Below are 16,249 nucleotides of genomic sequence, written 5' to 3'. Positions count from 1 at the left end.
GGACTAAAAGATTCTAAAGATCACTGGAAGAATAAACTCAAATAATTAAGAAAATTTAAAGAACAGTATGAAATCAGTCTTGGCTATAAGATATTAAAATATATTGGAAAACCACGATAATTAAAATATTAGTAACAGTCATAGCAGTGGAGCAAATATAATAATTAAAATAATTTATTACTGGTCCAGGATACACTGACCAATAGAACAAGAATAGAAACCTAAAAGGAACCAAAGTAAGGATAAGAAATAAAGATTAATGAAACAACCTTTCAAATTCATCTAAAAGATGAGTTAGTTAATAAACAATATTGGGACAACTAACCAAGTTACATTAACAACTTTTATGTTTATTGTTTTTAAATGGGAAACAAAAATGTTTTCAAGGATAAGAGAAAAGTGACACTAGCTATTTGGAAATGACATGTATTAACTGAAAAAAGAAATATAAGCCTTAGTTTCCTCATATGCAAAGTGGGAGAGACATTATGGATCTCATAGGATTAAAGGGAAAAAAGGAAAAAAGTCCATGTATGTCATTTAGCATAGTTCCCAGCATACCCTAAGTACTCAATAAACATTAAACGTTTGTTGCTATTCTTACTGTTGTTGTTAATTACTGCTTATGGGAATATGAATTTTTATAACCTTGGAAGGAAATAATTTGATACATGAACCAAGAATCTTAAGAATATGGCCCCATTTGAATAATTCTGCTTCTAGAAATTTTTATTCAGCAAATAATTAATGATCTTTACAAAGATTGAGCAAGAAGTTGCATTATAGCCCTTTTTATGAGTGAAAAAATTGGAAACAAACGGAATTTCCTATACCAGCGTGTTAGTTAACTAAATCACGGGGTCCATACAATGGAGTGCTATTTAGCCCTGTTTAGCTAACAGGCTGCAGACAAGGGACTCAAAGGCACATTTTCAAGAATGTTCCAAGTGGCCACAGGCACCAGCTTCACGGGGTGAGGGGGCAGCTCCCGTCCTTCCTTTCCAAAGAGTCACTCCAGCTGGTTGTATTACATGTTTTCACATCTACCGATGCTCAATGTTTTTAAAGTTTTTAAGGTTCTGCTACTTTTAAAAATATAAGAAATCCTGCAGAAGTTGAAACTATTTAGACATACTGATGAGGGCAAAAGTAGTTCATAACGCGCTCTGGAAATTGAAATGATATATTTAAAAATATTTAACGTATCTCTGGCTAAAATTTAAAAAATGAAACCACAGAGCTAGATGGTATTTGATAAGAATAAACTTAAATTTAAACTGTCAGAAAGAAATACATATGGGAGTCTTTCCACTTACCCATCTTAAATACATAATACGAGGAGACATTTTTAAAAGATGCAGAAGGGAATATGAATAATAAAATTTTATCAACTAGGAAAAAAACCAAAAAAACAACTTGCTTACACAAGTACATTAAATTCTCAAAGGAAAGACGTAATCTCAAAGGAATAAGTAAAACCGAGTTAAGGGATCTGCACTTGTTAGAAAATAATTGCAATGTAAGCAAAATGGACCAAAGAACTCTCAACCTTTGACAGGGTCTATGGCTCTTCCTTTTTTAAATTTTAAGGTTTCTGTCTCTTCTAAAAATACTTCTACATTCCTCCTAAAAATCATTATTCATAAGAGCAAGCTGTCCTCTATGAAATATAACCACTAACTCTGATGCCTGCTTAAAATGTTTTTAAATAAAAAAACTACATTTGTGAGAATACTCAGTTTCAAATATGTTGGTTCACTAGAAATTATAAACTATGTTTGTCGTAGGGTACTGACTTGTGAAACTTAATTCACGGTCAAAGGTGTTACACGTCTTTGTGTTAATCTCACCAGTACGCGTAAACTATGTAAATTCCCTGGCTAGTAGAAAAAAAAAGTGTCCATTTTAAGTCTAGACATTCGTTCCTCATAGTGCAAATACAATAAAATATTGCTTATAGCCAATTCTTCTTTAAAAATGAAGAGGCATTTTTCACTGTATGATTCCATTTTTGTAGATTAATAGATCCATGAAACATCTGGAAGAATTTTACATCCAGTTCTTAATCATGGTTCATTTCTAGGTGGTGGAGTTAGGTTGTCTGTATTTTTTTCTGTTTTGCTTATCCATATTCTCTAATTTTTCACATTGAATTTTCTCCATTTTTTGTAATAAAGAAGTCAATGAAATGTTTTTCTTTACCTTTCAATACTTCCACTTTTCCAGTTTTTTCTTTATATTCTTTTTTAACATTTCTGATTCTGAAATAACAAAATGGGCACTTACTTAGCCAACAGGAAAGTAAGAATAGTACAGCTCGTGAACATCCCGAGTGAGAGAGATGCAGCCAACTTTATGTGAAATAAGGGATGACATATAACGGTCTACTTATAAAGACCAAGACTCATTTCTAATTAAATGCTTCCCCTGAGGAAGAAAAAAGAGTCCCTCTAGAAAGTTACAATTAAATTACTAGTGTTTCGCTTGGAAAAGTAGAATGCTCTGTAATTACTCTCACTTTCTTCCCTGAGTCTTAGAACATTTGGTGTTTCTTCCCCTGTGCAAGAGGCGCTCATTTATCTGCACTCTTTAAACATTACCTCCCATCCCCTTCAATCTTGGTCATTAATCAGACCCTCTGTCACCTGCATTTTCCATAGTTTCCTCCCTGAGAGCTTCTCTTTGGCTTTGAACTCTGCTTTAGATACAATGAAATCTCCCCCCTCCCCTTAAGACAATTTTTCAAGCTAAAATGTAAACTTGCCATCTCCTCTCCCTCACGTGTCACTTCCTCCTTGGTCACGCTGGCTTCTGACCCCACTCCCCTGGTTGCTTCAGTAGGAAGCAACCTCTTCCTACTGAAAACATTCGTGTCCTCCTGACAGCCAAATGCAACAAATACTTTTCCATCCTTACTTATTGGAGTAGGGGTCGCTATTGAGGACTCCTAATTTTCCTTGTTGAAAGTGTCAACTTTCAAGGTAACGTTCAACTTTAATTTTTTTCTTCCTATTTTTCTAAAAGTTCCTTCTCTATTTCCCTGTAGAGTACTCTTCTTTCACCAGACATCACCTTGCTGTTCCACAGGGTTCTCTGTGTATATTATGGGTCTTCTCCTTCTAGACTCTGTCGATGGGTTATTTCATTGGTTCTCACGGTTTCAACACCAACCTAAAACTGACACCATCCTTCTTCCTGGGCTTTAGGCTCACACATCTAAAGGTTTGCTGGACTGCTTCATCCAAACATACACACACACACACACACACACACACACACCTCTAAATCAATGATTACCAAAGTTGAATGCACATTGGAATTTCAAAAGAAACTGATACAGGATGAAGCAGGAACCAGGCTCAGACAGATTAGCGATGTCACAACCATATAAGATCATATACGATGCATCTTCAAGGTCAAAGGGAAACAGAGTTTAGTCACCCTCTTTTCTGAGCCTGAATCAGAATAAAGGTAAAGGACATTTATTCAACCAGGATGCAGGCGATGGGCAGGGTTACAGAAAAGAGTCTGCAGATTTAAAAGAAAAAGGCTTCAAAACTGCTAAATCGAACAGGGTATTTTATTTCTGCCCTTCTTTGTGTAGTGGGACGCCGTTGAAGTGAGGCTTTAATATTTTATTTTAAATAATAAACTTCTATCTGGAGCGGCTGGCTGTTTTTGGATTTCAGAGATGACAGTAGCCATTTATGTTTGGAGCAGACATCCTGCCTATGTTCTGGGAATGTTGCATGAATGGTGTAGTTACAGAAATGGACAGATGTGCAAACAAATGCCCCCAGAGAAGAAGGGCTGGGAGGGGGTTGTGGTTGTGAATGAAAAATAGATATTTTTTTTTTTTACAGAATGAAGATCTTGATTCTGGTTAGAACTCTGCAAGCTTTCCTCCACACTTCCAGATACACAGAGCTGAAGGGCTACTCAGGAAAGAGGAAGAAGTCCTTAGTAGATAAAGCAGGGATGCCTGGGAAAAAGGGAATCAGTATCTTAGTACCTTCTATATCCGTGCAAAATCAAATACACGTGTTGGGATAGATTGCAGTAGACTTGACACTTGTCTAGCAGAGGGGAAGGGCAATGATTTTCCTAAGAAAAGGTCTCTGTGAAGAAAGAAGTGATAAGACTTGTGGATTGGGAAGGTCGATTGCAGGCCGTCTTGCAGCCCCAGAACCTGCCTCAGTCGTGATTGAAGATGCAGCATTTGTCACGGAAGAGCTACCCCGTGGGGCCCCGAAGCCGGCTTTGCTGCTTTGGTGTGGATCTGGGGTGGGGAGCCGCACAACGGAGCCAAAAGCTTGAATGAACAGGCTGTGGATCAGATGACTTTCCCTTCCTGCCCCAGACCGCCATGTTAGCAAAGAATCCAGCAAAGAGACAGGATGTCCAGAATCAGCACCACAGAGATTGGTCAGGGTTGCGGGGTCAGGGTGAGGACGTTTCGCTTCTCTCTCCTTCACAGAAGTCAAAGAACAAGCATTTTTTGATCTATGTAAACTAACCTTAAGGCTCTCTTAGGAGACTGAATCTGAAAGTTATTATCATGTGGATAGTAATATAATTTTATATTTAGTGTTCTCTACTGGTAGGGCGGGACTGATGACACTGAGTCTGGGGAGACTGTCCCTCACTTGGCTTTTCTCTTTGGGATGGATGCTTTCTATCAAGCCTGGATTGGGAGGGGCTGTACCCCTCAGAACACTTAACAAACAACAGGGTCAGAATTAGAAGGATGAAGCTTCCGTACACAGGTTCAACCATGCTCTTAGAAATACTTCACTTCCCAGCCAAAGTTCCCTTTTTTTCATCTTCCTTTGCCTCCAGACATCTCCTCAGTAGCTCCAGCTTGCGAGTACAGACTCTGGAGCCTGACTGGATCCAACCTCAGCTCCTCTGTTACAAGTGTCTGGGCAAGAGTCAACCTCTCAGTACTTCACTTCTCTCATTCATAAAATGGGCAAAATAGAAGTGCCTGCCTAAAAGCTTTTTGTGAGAATTCAATGCGTGTCCAGTACACAGTAAGCACTGTGTGAATATCTGCTAAATAAATGCTTAATGTTTAAAACTCTCTCATTCTTTACTTTCAGTGCACATTAGGAAAATCTATGGGGCTCTTTAAAATGCACAGATACTTGGGTTCAAGCCCACTGTCCCTGAATTAGAATCCCTGGAGGTGGGGTCTGAGAGCAGAGATATGTGAAAAGCACCTCATATAAGTCTGTTACAAACAACACTATAAAGTAGATGTTACCCTTGTTTCATAAAGGACACAGAGACTCAGAGAAACTAACCATTTCTACAAGATTCCACATCAAATGAGAGGGGAGTGTGGTATTAAGATCTAAGAAATGTTGATTCCAAATTTTTTACTTCTTCCATTAGACCACATAAGCCAGACAAAACTATGAAGGAAGGGATTCAGAGAAAGAAAAGAGCAGCAATAAAACAGAGGTGGGGGACAAGAGACAGAAACAGGGAGGAGACAAGATGGAGGGTGATGCGATAATAGGGAACTATGTTCAATATCCTGGGATAAACCAAAACGGAAAGGAACGTGAAAAAGAAGGTATATTTGTGTAGAAGTGAATCACTTTGCTGTATAGCAGAAATTAACAGAACATTGTAAATTAACTAGATTTCAATTAAATTTTTGAAAAATCCATTCACATTGCACCCGTATATTAGTATATGTGTGATTACCTGATGGCTTCTTTTCCTTGGAATTCTGGAGCTACTCGTTCAAAATAATCATCAGAGGGGAACTCAGGATCTACTTCTTTCTCAATGACCTTACTATCTGTCCTTTGGTGTTGGAAACAAGATGGTGACTTCAGGAAAAATAATGGAGAGTAACGGTGCTCATTTCCATCTAATTAATCAAGAGGCAATAAAATGTTTGTTCAGTAACATGAAAACAATGAGCAAGGAAGCCTTATTCAGAACAGTATAGAATGTCTTGGATGTTTAAGCATCATAAAGAAATTCTTTGTTTTCTAACTTCCTATTATTGAGAAGAAAGCTTGAGAGTGAAGAAAACAATGAAAATTAGAATTATTACAAAAGTTAAACAATACAACAGAACTTTTGATGAAGTATAAATCAAAGGTTTGAATAAAATGTGTTCTAAAAGGTGTTTAGAATAATGATTAAATCAAACATTGGCCGGGAAAAGCCTTAATATGGCACATAAAAATAATTTTAAGTATGTTTGTGAACTTAAGAAATCACTTGACCCAACAATATGATTGAACATAATACTGAAATCTATATGGTATATGAATAAAAAGTACATGGGGAAATTAATTTGTTCAGGATGAATATATGGTCATGCTCTAGATTTTAAAAAATGAAATAGTATTTATTATTAAGGGTCTTCAGATATTAACCAGAAGTGATAAAAAGACAGAAATACATACAAATAAATACATAGGAATGTATACGACAAACTTAACTACAGTCGAAGTGGAAGGAACATAAAAGATATGATATATAAATAAGATTTTGCAAGGAAAAAGCATTCTGATTCTAGTATGTGTGCAGGAATTCTAGGCTTATGTGAAATTTTTAGTTGTTTTCAAGATAAAGAAAATCTAACTGGGTAATATACTTCTGTAAATATGAGCAATATATGGAAAATTTAAAGAATAATGATGAAATCATCCTCTGTAATTTTCATTTGTTATCTCCTTAAATGATGCACAAATGGCCCTCCCATAAACAGAGGGGAGTGAGGAAAACACTGATTATTTCCCACCTGAGGTCCTGTCCAGCTGCGCTTAGTTTACAATCTACCCTTCTTCTTGTAAGAGGAACAAATACTTACTAGGAAGCAATTTCACCGTACAATGGCCCTACGCTAACCAAAACCATCTTAAGAACTAATTTATTTCCACTCGTCCTGATGCAAATCCTAAATATCATTCTTTGAAAACACTCTCAGGGATCCTTGAAAAGAGTAACATTATTTAACACTATATAATTATAATATGCATTAAAATTATCACTATAGTATACCACTATATTACATTCAGAAGAATATTTTTATATAACAGTTCCTTCAGACCATTAAAACTAAGAAGTAGAAATAAAGAACTCATTCAGCCTGTGATGGGAAATATTTGTCATTCTTCATTTCTTAAAATATATTGATATAACCTTAACAAAAAAGTCTTCAATGTGCTCAATATCTGAGGATGTCAGAGAAAAATCCATTATTACTTACAGGGTAAGATTTTGTCAAAGTATAACGCCAACACCAAGTACAAAAGAGCATCAAAAGCCAATATGGAAAAAGTTGCTGTCATTATATATGAGTCCCCTGAAGTGTCAGGAAAAATTACACCATTCATATTATAATCCAGGTGGATAATCTAAGATTCAAACAGAATAACAATAAATATTTAAATTAAATAAAAATAATTCAGTGTAGCAGCAAGAATTATCATTTTATTAAGTAGCTTTTTCAAGAAGCCCTCATAATGAAGCTATTAGTGAAACTATTTCTATTTTACAGTAATCAAAGGAATATTAGAAGGAAATACCGATTTTTAAAAATACAGTGTTTTAGTAACAGGAACTTAATTTATAACACCTTTGTTTTTTTCATAAAGTCATCACAGTATTGCAAACTATCTACTCCATGCAACAAAGAAATATAAATTTTAGAAAGAATATGAAGAATTCTTTGAAGTTTCTTATTAGGATGATGATGAGAACTATCTCTTTTTCTAGTTATTACTATAAATAAAGATTTGTATTTATAATTTTGTCATGTAATAATAGCTACCATGTTCTAGGCACTGTCCTAAGTGCTTTTTATATTATACCATTTAATCTTCATTATAATCATATAAGATAGGACTTATTATTTCTCATCTGCATTTTACATATGATGAAACTGAGGCACAGAGAAGTTGGGTAGCTTAGCCAGATGAGGTCAACATCACATAGTGAAGAGTGATAAAGTTGGACTCAGAATACAGGAAGTCCAGATCCCAAGCCCAGTTCCTCACCCTAGATACTCTACAACTTCTCAGTTTGTGTTAAGATTGTTAACATTTCATGACAAAGTTGAGTTTATTGTAGGAATGCAAGGCTGGATCAACATTTGAAGATCAATCAATGTAATTCAAAATAAAACAGACTTAAGCAGAAATAATGTAATTAATAACTGCAGAAAAAGCAACTGATAAAATTCAGTGTTCACTTATAATAAAGTCTCTTTACAAACTAAGACAATAAGAGGTCTTCTTTAATCTGGTGAATTCAATGTAGGAAGACCAACACCAAAAACCACGCTTAATTTTGAAATGTTGAAATCCTTTTCCCCCCCTGCATTTCTATTCAATGTTGTATATACTAAAGGTCCCAACCTGTGCAGTAAGGCAAGAAAAATAAATAAATGTCATAAGGACAAAATAAACCGTCATTATTTGTAGACATCATGATTATACATAAGGAAATCCCAAGATAAAACCCAGAAAAATACTAGATTTAACAAAAGAATTATGTTATAAAGCAGAAACTAACAAACCATTGTAAAGCAATTATACTCCAATAAAGATGTTAAAAAAAAAAAAATAGCAATGATAGTAGACATAACACCAATGTACAGAAATCAATTGCATCTCTCTACATTAGCAACAAACATTTAAAAGTAAGAATTTAAACACAGACGCTATCTATAATGGCATCAGAAGTATCAAAAAACAACCTTTGGAATAAATCAAACAAAAATGTGCAAGAATCTATACAGAAAACTGGAACAGTTACTAAGGACAAATGAATGTGAAGATAAAATGTGTTCATGACCCAAAACAAGTGTCAGTTTCCCCAAAGTGATTGAAAAATTCAACTGCACCAAAATCTCAACAGCTCTGAGCACATCTACTGTGTGTATGTGTGTGTGTGTGTGTGTGTGTGTGTGTATATAAAACTTAATTCTAAAATTTTCATCATTTCTAAGAACCTAGTATAGAAGACACTCTTGAAAAAGAAAATAAGATTTTCTTTTAAAAAGAAAAGAAAGTAAAATTGTTACCACCAGATATCAAGACATATTATAAAGCAAAACAACTGAGACAATGTGGTATCAGTGCAAGGATAGATGGATGGGTCAGAACATGATTGGTTCAGTTGTGACAAAGGAAATACTGCAGTTCAGGCAACTTCATCAATAATCAGGAAAATGCAAATTAACACCACAATGATACATCATTACTTATCTGCCAGAATGGCTAAAATTTGAAAGACTAACAATACCAAATGTTGGTGAAGATTTGGAGCAAATGAAACTCTGAAACACTGTTGGTGCAAAAGTAAAGAACTGCAGTCACTTTGGAAAAATATTTGATAGTAACTATGAAGATTAAGAGATTCATACTCTAGCACTAGATATACATACACTGTTCAACTCCCAAACATATACCAAACAGAATTGAATACCCATATTTACTAGGAACTATGTGTAAGAATTTACTGGCAAGTTATTAATAATTGGCAAGTTATTAATAACAAAAATATTTTCCAGAAGCTGGAAAATATTTTTGTCCATCAAAAGAAAATAGTATATTCACACAATAGAATACTATAAAAACCATACTACAGCTACACACAAATTGTATATGACATGTAAAAACATAATGTTGAGTGAAAAAAGCCAGATCTTCAAAAATCACTTTGTACAATATCACCTATATAAAGTTAAAAATAGGCAAAACTAAAAAATTGTATTTAGGAACACATACTTAGATGATAATGAAAAGCAAGGTGGTGATTATCATAAACCTTTTACCATTTAGGAGGAAGGAGTGTTTAGAAATGCTTCTGGGGTTTTGTCCACGTTCTATTTCTTGATCTAGTTCATGAGTACTTTGATTCACTTAAATTATTTATTAAACTAAGTTTATGTCTTGAAAGTTTTTCATACTTGAGGTTTCAAAAAGAGGTTTATACAACAATTCTTAACAAACTAGCAGAATGCTTTCATTATGTGATAAGAGAAGAAAGGTAAATATTTGCATATAGGAAAAAACACTAGAAGAAAGTACTTCAAAGTGAAAATACATCTGAGAAAGGAAAATCTGGAAGAATTATCTGGAAGAATTTTTTCTTCAAGTTTCCTTGTGAGATGACAATTTTTCTGCAGTGTAATAATAACATTTTCAAATTTAGCTCTAGAGTAGAATTGTTCAGAATAAAAGCTCTTAATCTGAAAGTATTGATTATGAAGATCATGAAGGGTCTAGTTCTTTTGAAAATTCAATAATAAACCAATTAACTATGATCTCACCTGGTTAATTCCAGCAGTGAAGGCAAAGGGGCTACAAATACTGAAAATCCATTCCAAAGGTGACGGAAGTTGTCTATAAAATGCAGTGAATCCCACACCCCCCCAAAAGAGAGTGAGGACAAACACAACCGAACTGGTGAGGATAGTTTTCTTTAGCAGCACAGTCATCAGGAATGTCAAAGCTATCTGAAAGAGAGAGAAGACATTCCACAGACTGACAGTCGTTGGTAGCACCTTAAAATAAGGATCTTCCTATCACAACATAAATATTTATCACGGAGACAGTGATGAACAATATTAAGGTATAATTATGTGCAGTCCTTCTCTCAACCTCTTTGTAAAGAGAATCCTTATTTGCCCTACTGAAATGCTGGGTTTTTGTTGCCAAGGAAAGAGTGAGGAAAGCTGCAGGAAGAGCTGAGGAAAGTTTAGAAATACAGACTTGGAAAGATGGACAGAAACTAAATTAATATATTAACAAAGAGCGTCTACATACGCTCTGCAGAAAACACCCTGGAGGGTGGGAGAAATTAGAGGCTTTTGTTCAGAGAAGGAAGAGGGGGTTACGTGGGAAGTCAGAGCAGAGTGAAGAGGGCAAAGAGGTGTGAAAAACTACCACATGATGGGGAACCACTGGGAAAAAAGATGGGTCCAGCTGTTAAGAGCATCCTTATTAATCATCTAGAAAAGTCCTAGATAGTTTTATAGTCAAAATAATTTTTAGATGCATAATTTCATTAATTCAGACCTTGATGCAAAATATAGGTCCAATTTTATTTAGGTTACATCATTTTCTCATACTCATAAAGACTTTCTCAAACAAACACACACACACACACACACACACGCACACACACATGAAAGAAGCTGCTATAGTTGCCTGCTGAGACATTAGTTTTTGCTACATATAACTAAGACCTAAAGCAGAGAAAATGGTAATAAATGTATGAACTTACCAAAGATAAGCCATATAAGAAAAAGAGGGTAAATATAACCATGAAGCCCGTCATGACTATAATTTGGGTAGATATTATGATAATTGTAATGATTATAGAAGTAATGAAGATGAAACCAGCATAGATTAAACCCCAGGAGAGCCTAAATAAAGACAAATATTATTTCAGTTGTTTTAACTTTATTATGAAATATTTAAAACATACAAAAATATCTAAACAATAATACAATGATTACCATTGTACCTGCCACCTAGATTAATAACTAAAATATTACTAATATGACAATGGCTGTGCTGGTGCCATGGCTAGGTATCAGCTCTGTATTCAAGTATTATATAAATAATATGAACATGCATAAACAGTATCATCTTGTCTGTATTCTCCTGCAACTTGCCTTTATCCACAACATGTACAATATTATACACTGCAGTATAACATTTCATTGTATAAATACACCTCAATGTTCTCCTGCCCATGGACATTTAGGTTGTTTCCAATTTTTATTTCTAATGCAATGTTGCTAAAAATATTCTTGTATTTGCCTTTTTGGGCAAAGTGCACACAAAAAATTAACGTGATAATATGAACATGCATAAACAGTATCATCTTGTCTGTATTCTCCTGCAACTTGCCTTTATCCACAACATGTACAATATTATACACTGCAGTATAACATTTCATTGTATAAATACACCTCAATGTTCTCCTGTCCATGGACATTTAGGTTGTTTCCAATTTTTATTTCTAATGCAATGTTGCTAAAAATATTCTTGTATTTGCCTTTTTGGGCAAAGTGCACACAAAAAATTTCTTTAACGTGAAATTGCTGAAATAAAGGAGATTAGCATTTTTGTACCTTCAGCTTTATTACATATTACCAAAGTGTTCTAATTATAAAATTGGAAGGAAACTTAACAGCTTCTGATCAATCAAGTAACCATGGATGTACTGGGGGCAGATGATAACTTGACCATTCTTGACGATCTCAGCCAGCAGCACCTCCACCCTCCCTAGCTGCAGAAAATTGAAATTTCATAACTGTACTAAGCCCATTCCAGTCTTGCTATTCCTATTCATGACTTCTTTATTTAAACCAATATAGCTTATGGCACACCCTTAAATGTTCACACTGTTTTGCTTTAAATGTGCTAGTGTTCACATTTTTATGAAGTGGTTATTAGAAATAGCAGTCAATCTAAGAGGCCTACAGGATGTTTTAGTCCAAGCTTCTCATTTTACAGATGAGTAAACTGCAGTTTGTATTCCTAGTTAATGGGCATACTCAAGGTCAACAACGTAAATCAATAACAAAGCTAAGATAGCAGCTGTAGGCTTTCGTTCAGCCCAGAGCTCTTTCTTCTACATAAAATTGCCTAATAATAATTCAACTGCTGGAAAAAACAGCAAAAGTATCAAACCAGGAACTTGCATTAATATGTTCCAATAGAACATGTTTAATTATTGCTAATTTGACTTCTTTTTAAAATTTCGTGTCATTACAATGACTCAGACTGTGTTAGAACATCAGCGTTCTTGGAAAAGCACTCCGCAGTCTGCAGAATTCACTTCCTTAGTCAAGAAGGGAACTGCCATAGGTAGGAACTGAAAAACCACAGGGTAAGGGAACTACAAATGAAGGAAATTAAAACATTACCTAGAAAAAGGAACTTATTGCAGGAAGTTGAGGGGATGTTAATAAATCTATGAAAATCTTCAGGATAAAACAATTTCAGACATCACATTTATAGACTAAATATTGACTACATTTCACATTTATGGCATTAGTAAAAAACAAAACAAAACAAAACAAAACCAGGGGTGGTGTGCTGTAAAACTCATTTCCAGTAGACACTCTGTACTTAATAAAAATGTTTCAGAAGTTTTTCCTTCTTAGCTTTAAGGACATATATTCATTTTGCTAAATTTTAGGTTACATGCATATTAAGAAGCATTTATCCTGAGAATGAATCCACATCTAAATAACCAGTACTTTCTGATTTTAATCCAGAGTTGGCTTGTGCCTAACTATTCTAAGGTGGCTGCAGGGATGCTGTCCCACAGGACAAGCCCTGGGCTGAAAGATGGTCATTTTTCCATAGTTCCTCTCTCTCTTCCCTCCTGACAAATTCCATCCATTCCTTTGTATTTCCCAAGCTTCCACCGTAAAAACACTCCTCTCCTCTCTTTTTTTATTTCAAGACCCAGTTTCCTCTTTTCCTATTTCACAGTTCAGTTATATTAGAATTAAAACTCTCTCTGTTAATAAAATATATGTCATAGAAAATTTTAAATTTCCTAGACCTTAATTTTATTTCAGGGAACATGTATCTTGGAAAGGATTGTTAAATAAATAGTCCCTCATCCATTCCAGATAGTACCACATCCATAAAGAGTATTTTCTTGATATGGAGAGTATACAAGAAATATCTCCCAGGATTCAACACTGGAAAAATGCTAGGTTTCTTTTAGGGTAAAACGAACAGATTATTTTTCTTTTTTTCTTTTCCTAGACAGTATGAATTTTGTGACTGATGGTATTGCAGAATTCTCTGCCTTGGCCTCTTCGAAGCTTAGAACTTGTATGATTTGCATATTTATCTGTTAATATTACCTATTTATTATTTTGCTAAATCTTTGTTTCTACTCATCAATTATTTATTTTTATTATAATACAAATACATGCATAGATACATACATACATGATAAATATGTTGAAATATATATTTTAAAATCACTTTAAATCATTTGTAAAATGGAGCAAGATATGCTATAAATATATCAATATATGAAGCAAATGCTCTTATTAAGTGCTTCTTATATGCCAGCCTATGTGCTGGGCACTTTTATAGGTTATCTCAACTCCAACGTATGGTATTTAGTCGCTCCAAAAAATATACCCCAAGTTACCCAATCTCGGAACAGAAGCTAGCCATTATAGGATCATACTTTCTTCAACAAGAGGAAGTGTAGAGAAATCAAGTGATAACTACGGGTAGACCAAGCAGGAGAGTTGACATTAGGGCACCTGGGCACATGAAAATATGTTCCACATCACTAATTATTAGAGAAATGCAAATGAAAACTACAATGAGGTATCACCTCACACCAGTCAGAATGGCCATCACCAAACAATCTACAAACAACAAATGCTGGAGAGGGTGTGGAGAAAAGGGAACCCTCTTGCACTGTTGGTGGGAATGGAAATTGATACAGCCACTATGGAGAACAGTATGGAGGTTCCTTAAAAAACTAAAAATAGAACTACCATATGACCCAGCAATCCCACTACTGGGCATATACCCTGAGAAAACCATAATTCAAAATGATACATGTACCCCAATGTTCACAGCAGCACTAGTTACAAGAGCCAGGTCATGGAAACAACCTAAATGTCCATCGACAGAGGAACGGATAAAGAAGATGTGGTACATATGTACAGTGGAATATTACTCAGCCATAAAAAAGAATGAAATAATGCCATTTGCAGCAACATGGATGGACCCAGAGATTGTCATACTGAGTGAAGTAAGTCAGACAGAGAAAGACAAATATCATGATATCGCTTATATGTGGAATCTAGAAAAATTGTACAAATGAACTTATTTACAAAACAGAAATAAGGTCACAGACGTAGAAAACAAACTATGGTTACCAGGGGGGAAACCGGGGGGCGGGGAGGATAACCTGTGAGACTGGGGTTGACATATCCACACTACTATATATAAAATAGGTAACTAATAAGGACCTACTGTAGAGCACAGGGAACTCTACTCAGTACTCTGTAATGACCTATATGGGAAAAGAATCTAAAAAAGAGTGGATACGTGTATCTGTATAACTGATTCACTTTGCTGCACATCTGAAACTAACACAGCACTGTAAATCAACTACACTCCAATAAAAAATTTTTTAAAAATTAGGGCTCCTGGGTTTGAGTCCCTGCACACACCATCCATTTGACAACGGGCAGCTCTTTTTCATTCTCTGTGATCTTACTGGTACCTCTATCATAGCATTGGCTTAACATGCTTATGGCACAGAAAAAGTGCCCGGCAAATTATAATCGCGATCTTGCAGAGCAAAACTTAACAAAGACTAAACTGAAAAGTCGGAACAATGCCAACAGCAAAGTAGGCAATGTATCAAGTTGAAATCATGGTGTTCTGAAACAGTAACACATTTTCACTACTTCCGAATTTCTCTGTTTACTCACTTGAACTACTTGAGTCAGTCACTCACCAGAATGCTGAATCTTGTAGACCCATCATTTTCATCAAATCCTTATACTTTTTTCTCTCTTTTGTAACATTGAGTGATAAAAAATATATAAATGGGGAGAAGTAAAGCAAGCAGTAAAAAATAAACATCTCATTTTGAAGGTTCTCTTTAAAAATAAAGGGTAATGTCTTCATATTTATAGCAGTAACTGACATCAACTCCTCCATCACATAGTGATTTGTCGTGATCTAAAGAAGGGTTCAAATGAACAAAATCGTTACTTAAAGTATAGAAACTGGTGAAATCTGAATAAGTTATGGGGATTGTACCAATGTACATTTCCTGGTTTTAATACTGTTCTGTGGTTATGCAAGATGTTACTTTCAGGAAAAACTAGATGAACAGCACATGAGCCTCCCTGTACATTGTTGTTGAAATTCCCTGCCATTCTATAACTACTTGAAAATTTAAGGTTAAAAACAAAAGTAATGTGCTCCTTTGCCTAAAATTCAATTTCACCGTTTGGTTGCCTGCTTCATATATAAACACATGAAAATGTGAGTAGACACCATCTTTGATCAAAACCTTGATGTCTCTGGAATAAGTTCACATTAGTTATTAGAACTCTTCTTACTTGTATAATAGCAGCATTGATGGCAGTTTGTAAAGTCACGAATCCTCTACTCCAGTATTTAGCCAGTGAACAGGAAAACTCATTATCTGTACCCCAACAGTGAGCTATAAGCACAAAGAAAAAAGCAGAACCAAC

At 35.0% G+C, this 16,249-nt stretch overlaps 1 protein-coding gene across 14 annotated transcripts in view; it reads right to left on the bottom strand.

Annotated features, from left to right (window-relative positions):
* ABCA6 (ATP binding cassette subfamily A member 6) overlaps window positions 1-16,249 on the bottom strand; it is an 86,530-nt gene that overhangs the window by 40,939 nt on the left and 29,342 nt on the right. For all 14 annotated transcript variants that reach the window (XM_055090437.1, XM_028499353.2, XM_028499356.2 and 11 more), the window contains 7 exons: window positions 16,115-16,218; window positions 15,502-15,728; window positions 11,263-11,404; window positions 10,307-10,492; window positions 7,238-7,385; window positions 5,716-5,884; window positions 2,203-2,261 (listed from right to left, as the gene is read on the bottom strand). In XM_055090437.1, the coding sequence (XP_054946412.1) occupies window positions 2,203-2,261; window positions 5,716-5,884; window positions 7,238-7,385; window positions 10,307-10,492; window positions 11,263-11,404; window positions 15,502-15,728; window positions 16,115-16,218 (1,035 nt within the window). The remainder of the gene's footprint in view (window positions 1-2,202; window positions 2,262-5,715; window positions 5,885-7,237; window positions 7,386-10,306; window positions 10,493-11,262; window positions 11,405-15,501; window positions 15,729-16,114; window positions 16,219-16,249) is intronic.

The sequence above is a fragment of the Physeter macrocephalus genome, chromosome 14, assembly GCF_002837175.3.
Source record: "Physeter macrocephalus isolate SW-GA chromosome 14, ASM283717v5, whole genome shotgun sequence".
NCBI classification, from domain to species: domain Eukaryota; kingdom Metazoa; phylum Chordata; class Mammalia; order Artiodactyla; family Physeteridae; genus Physeter; species Physeter macrocephalus.
This window is presented reverse-complemented; position numbering and strand designations above follow the sequence as displayed.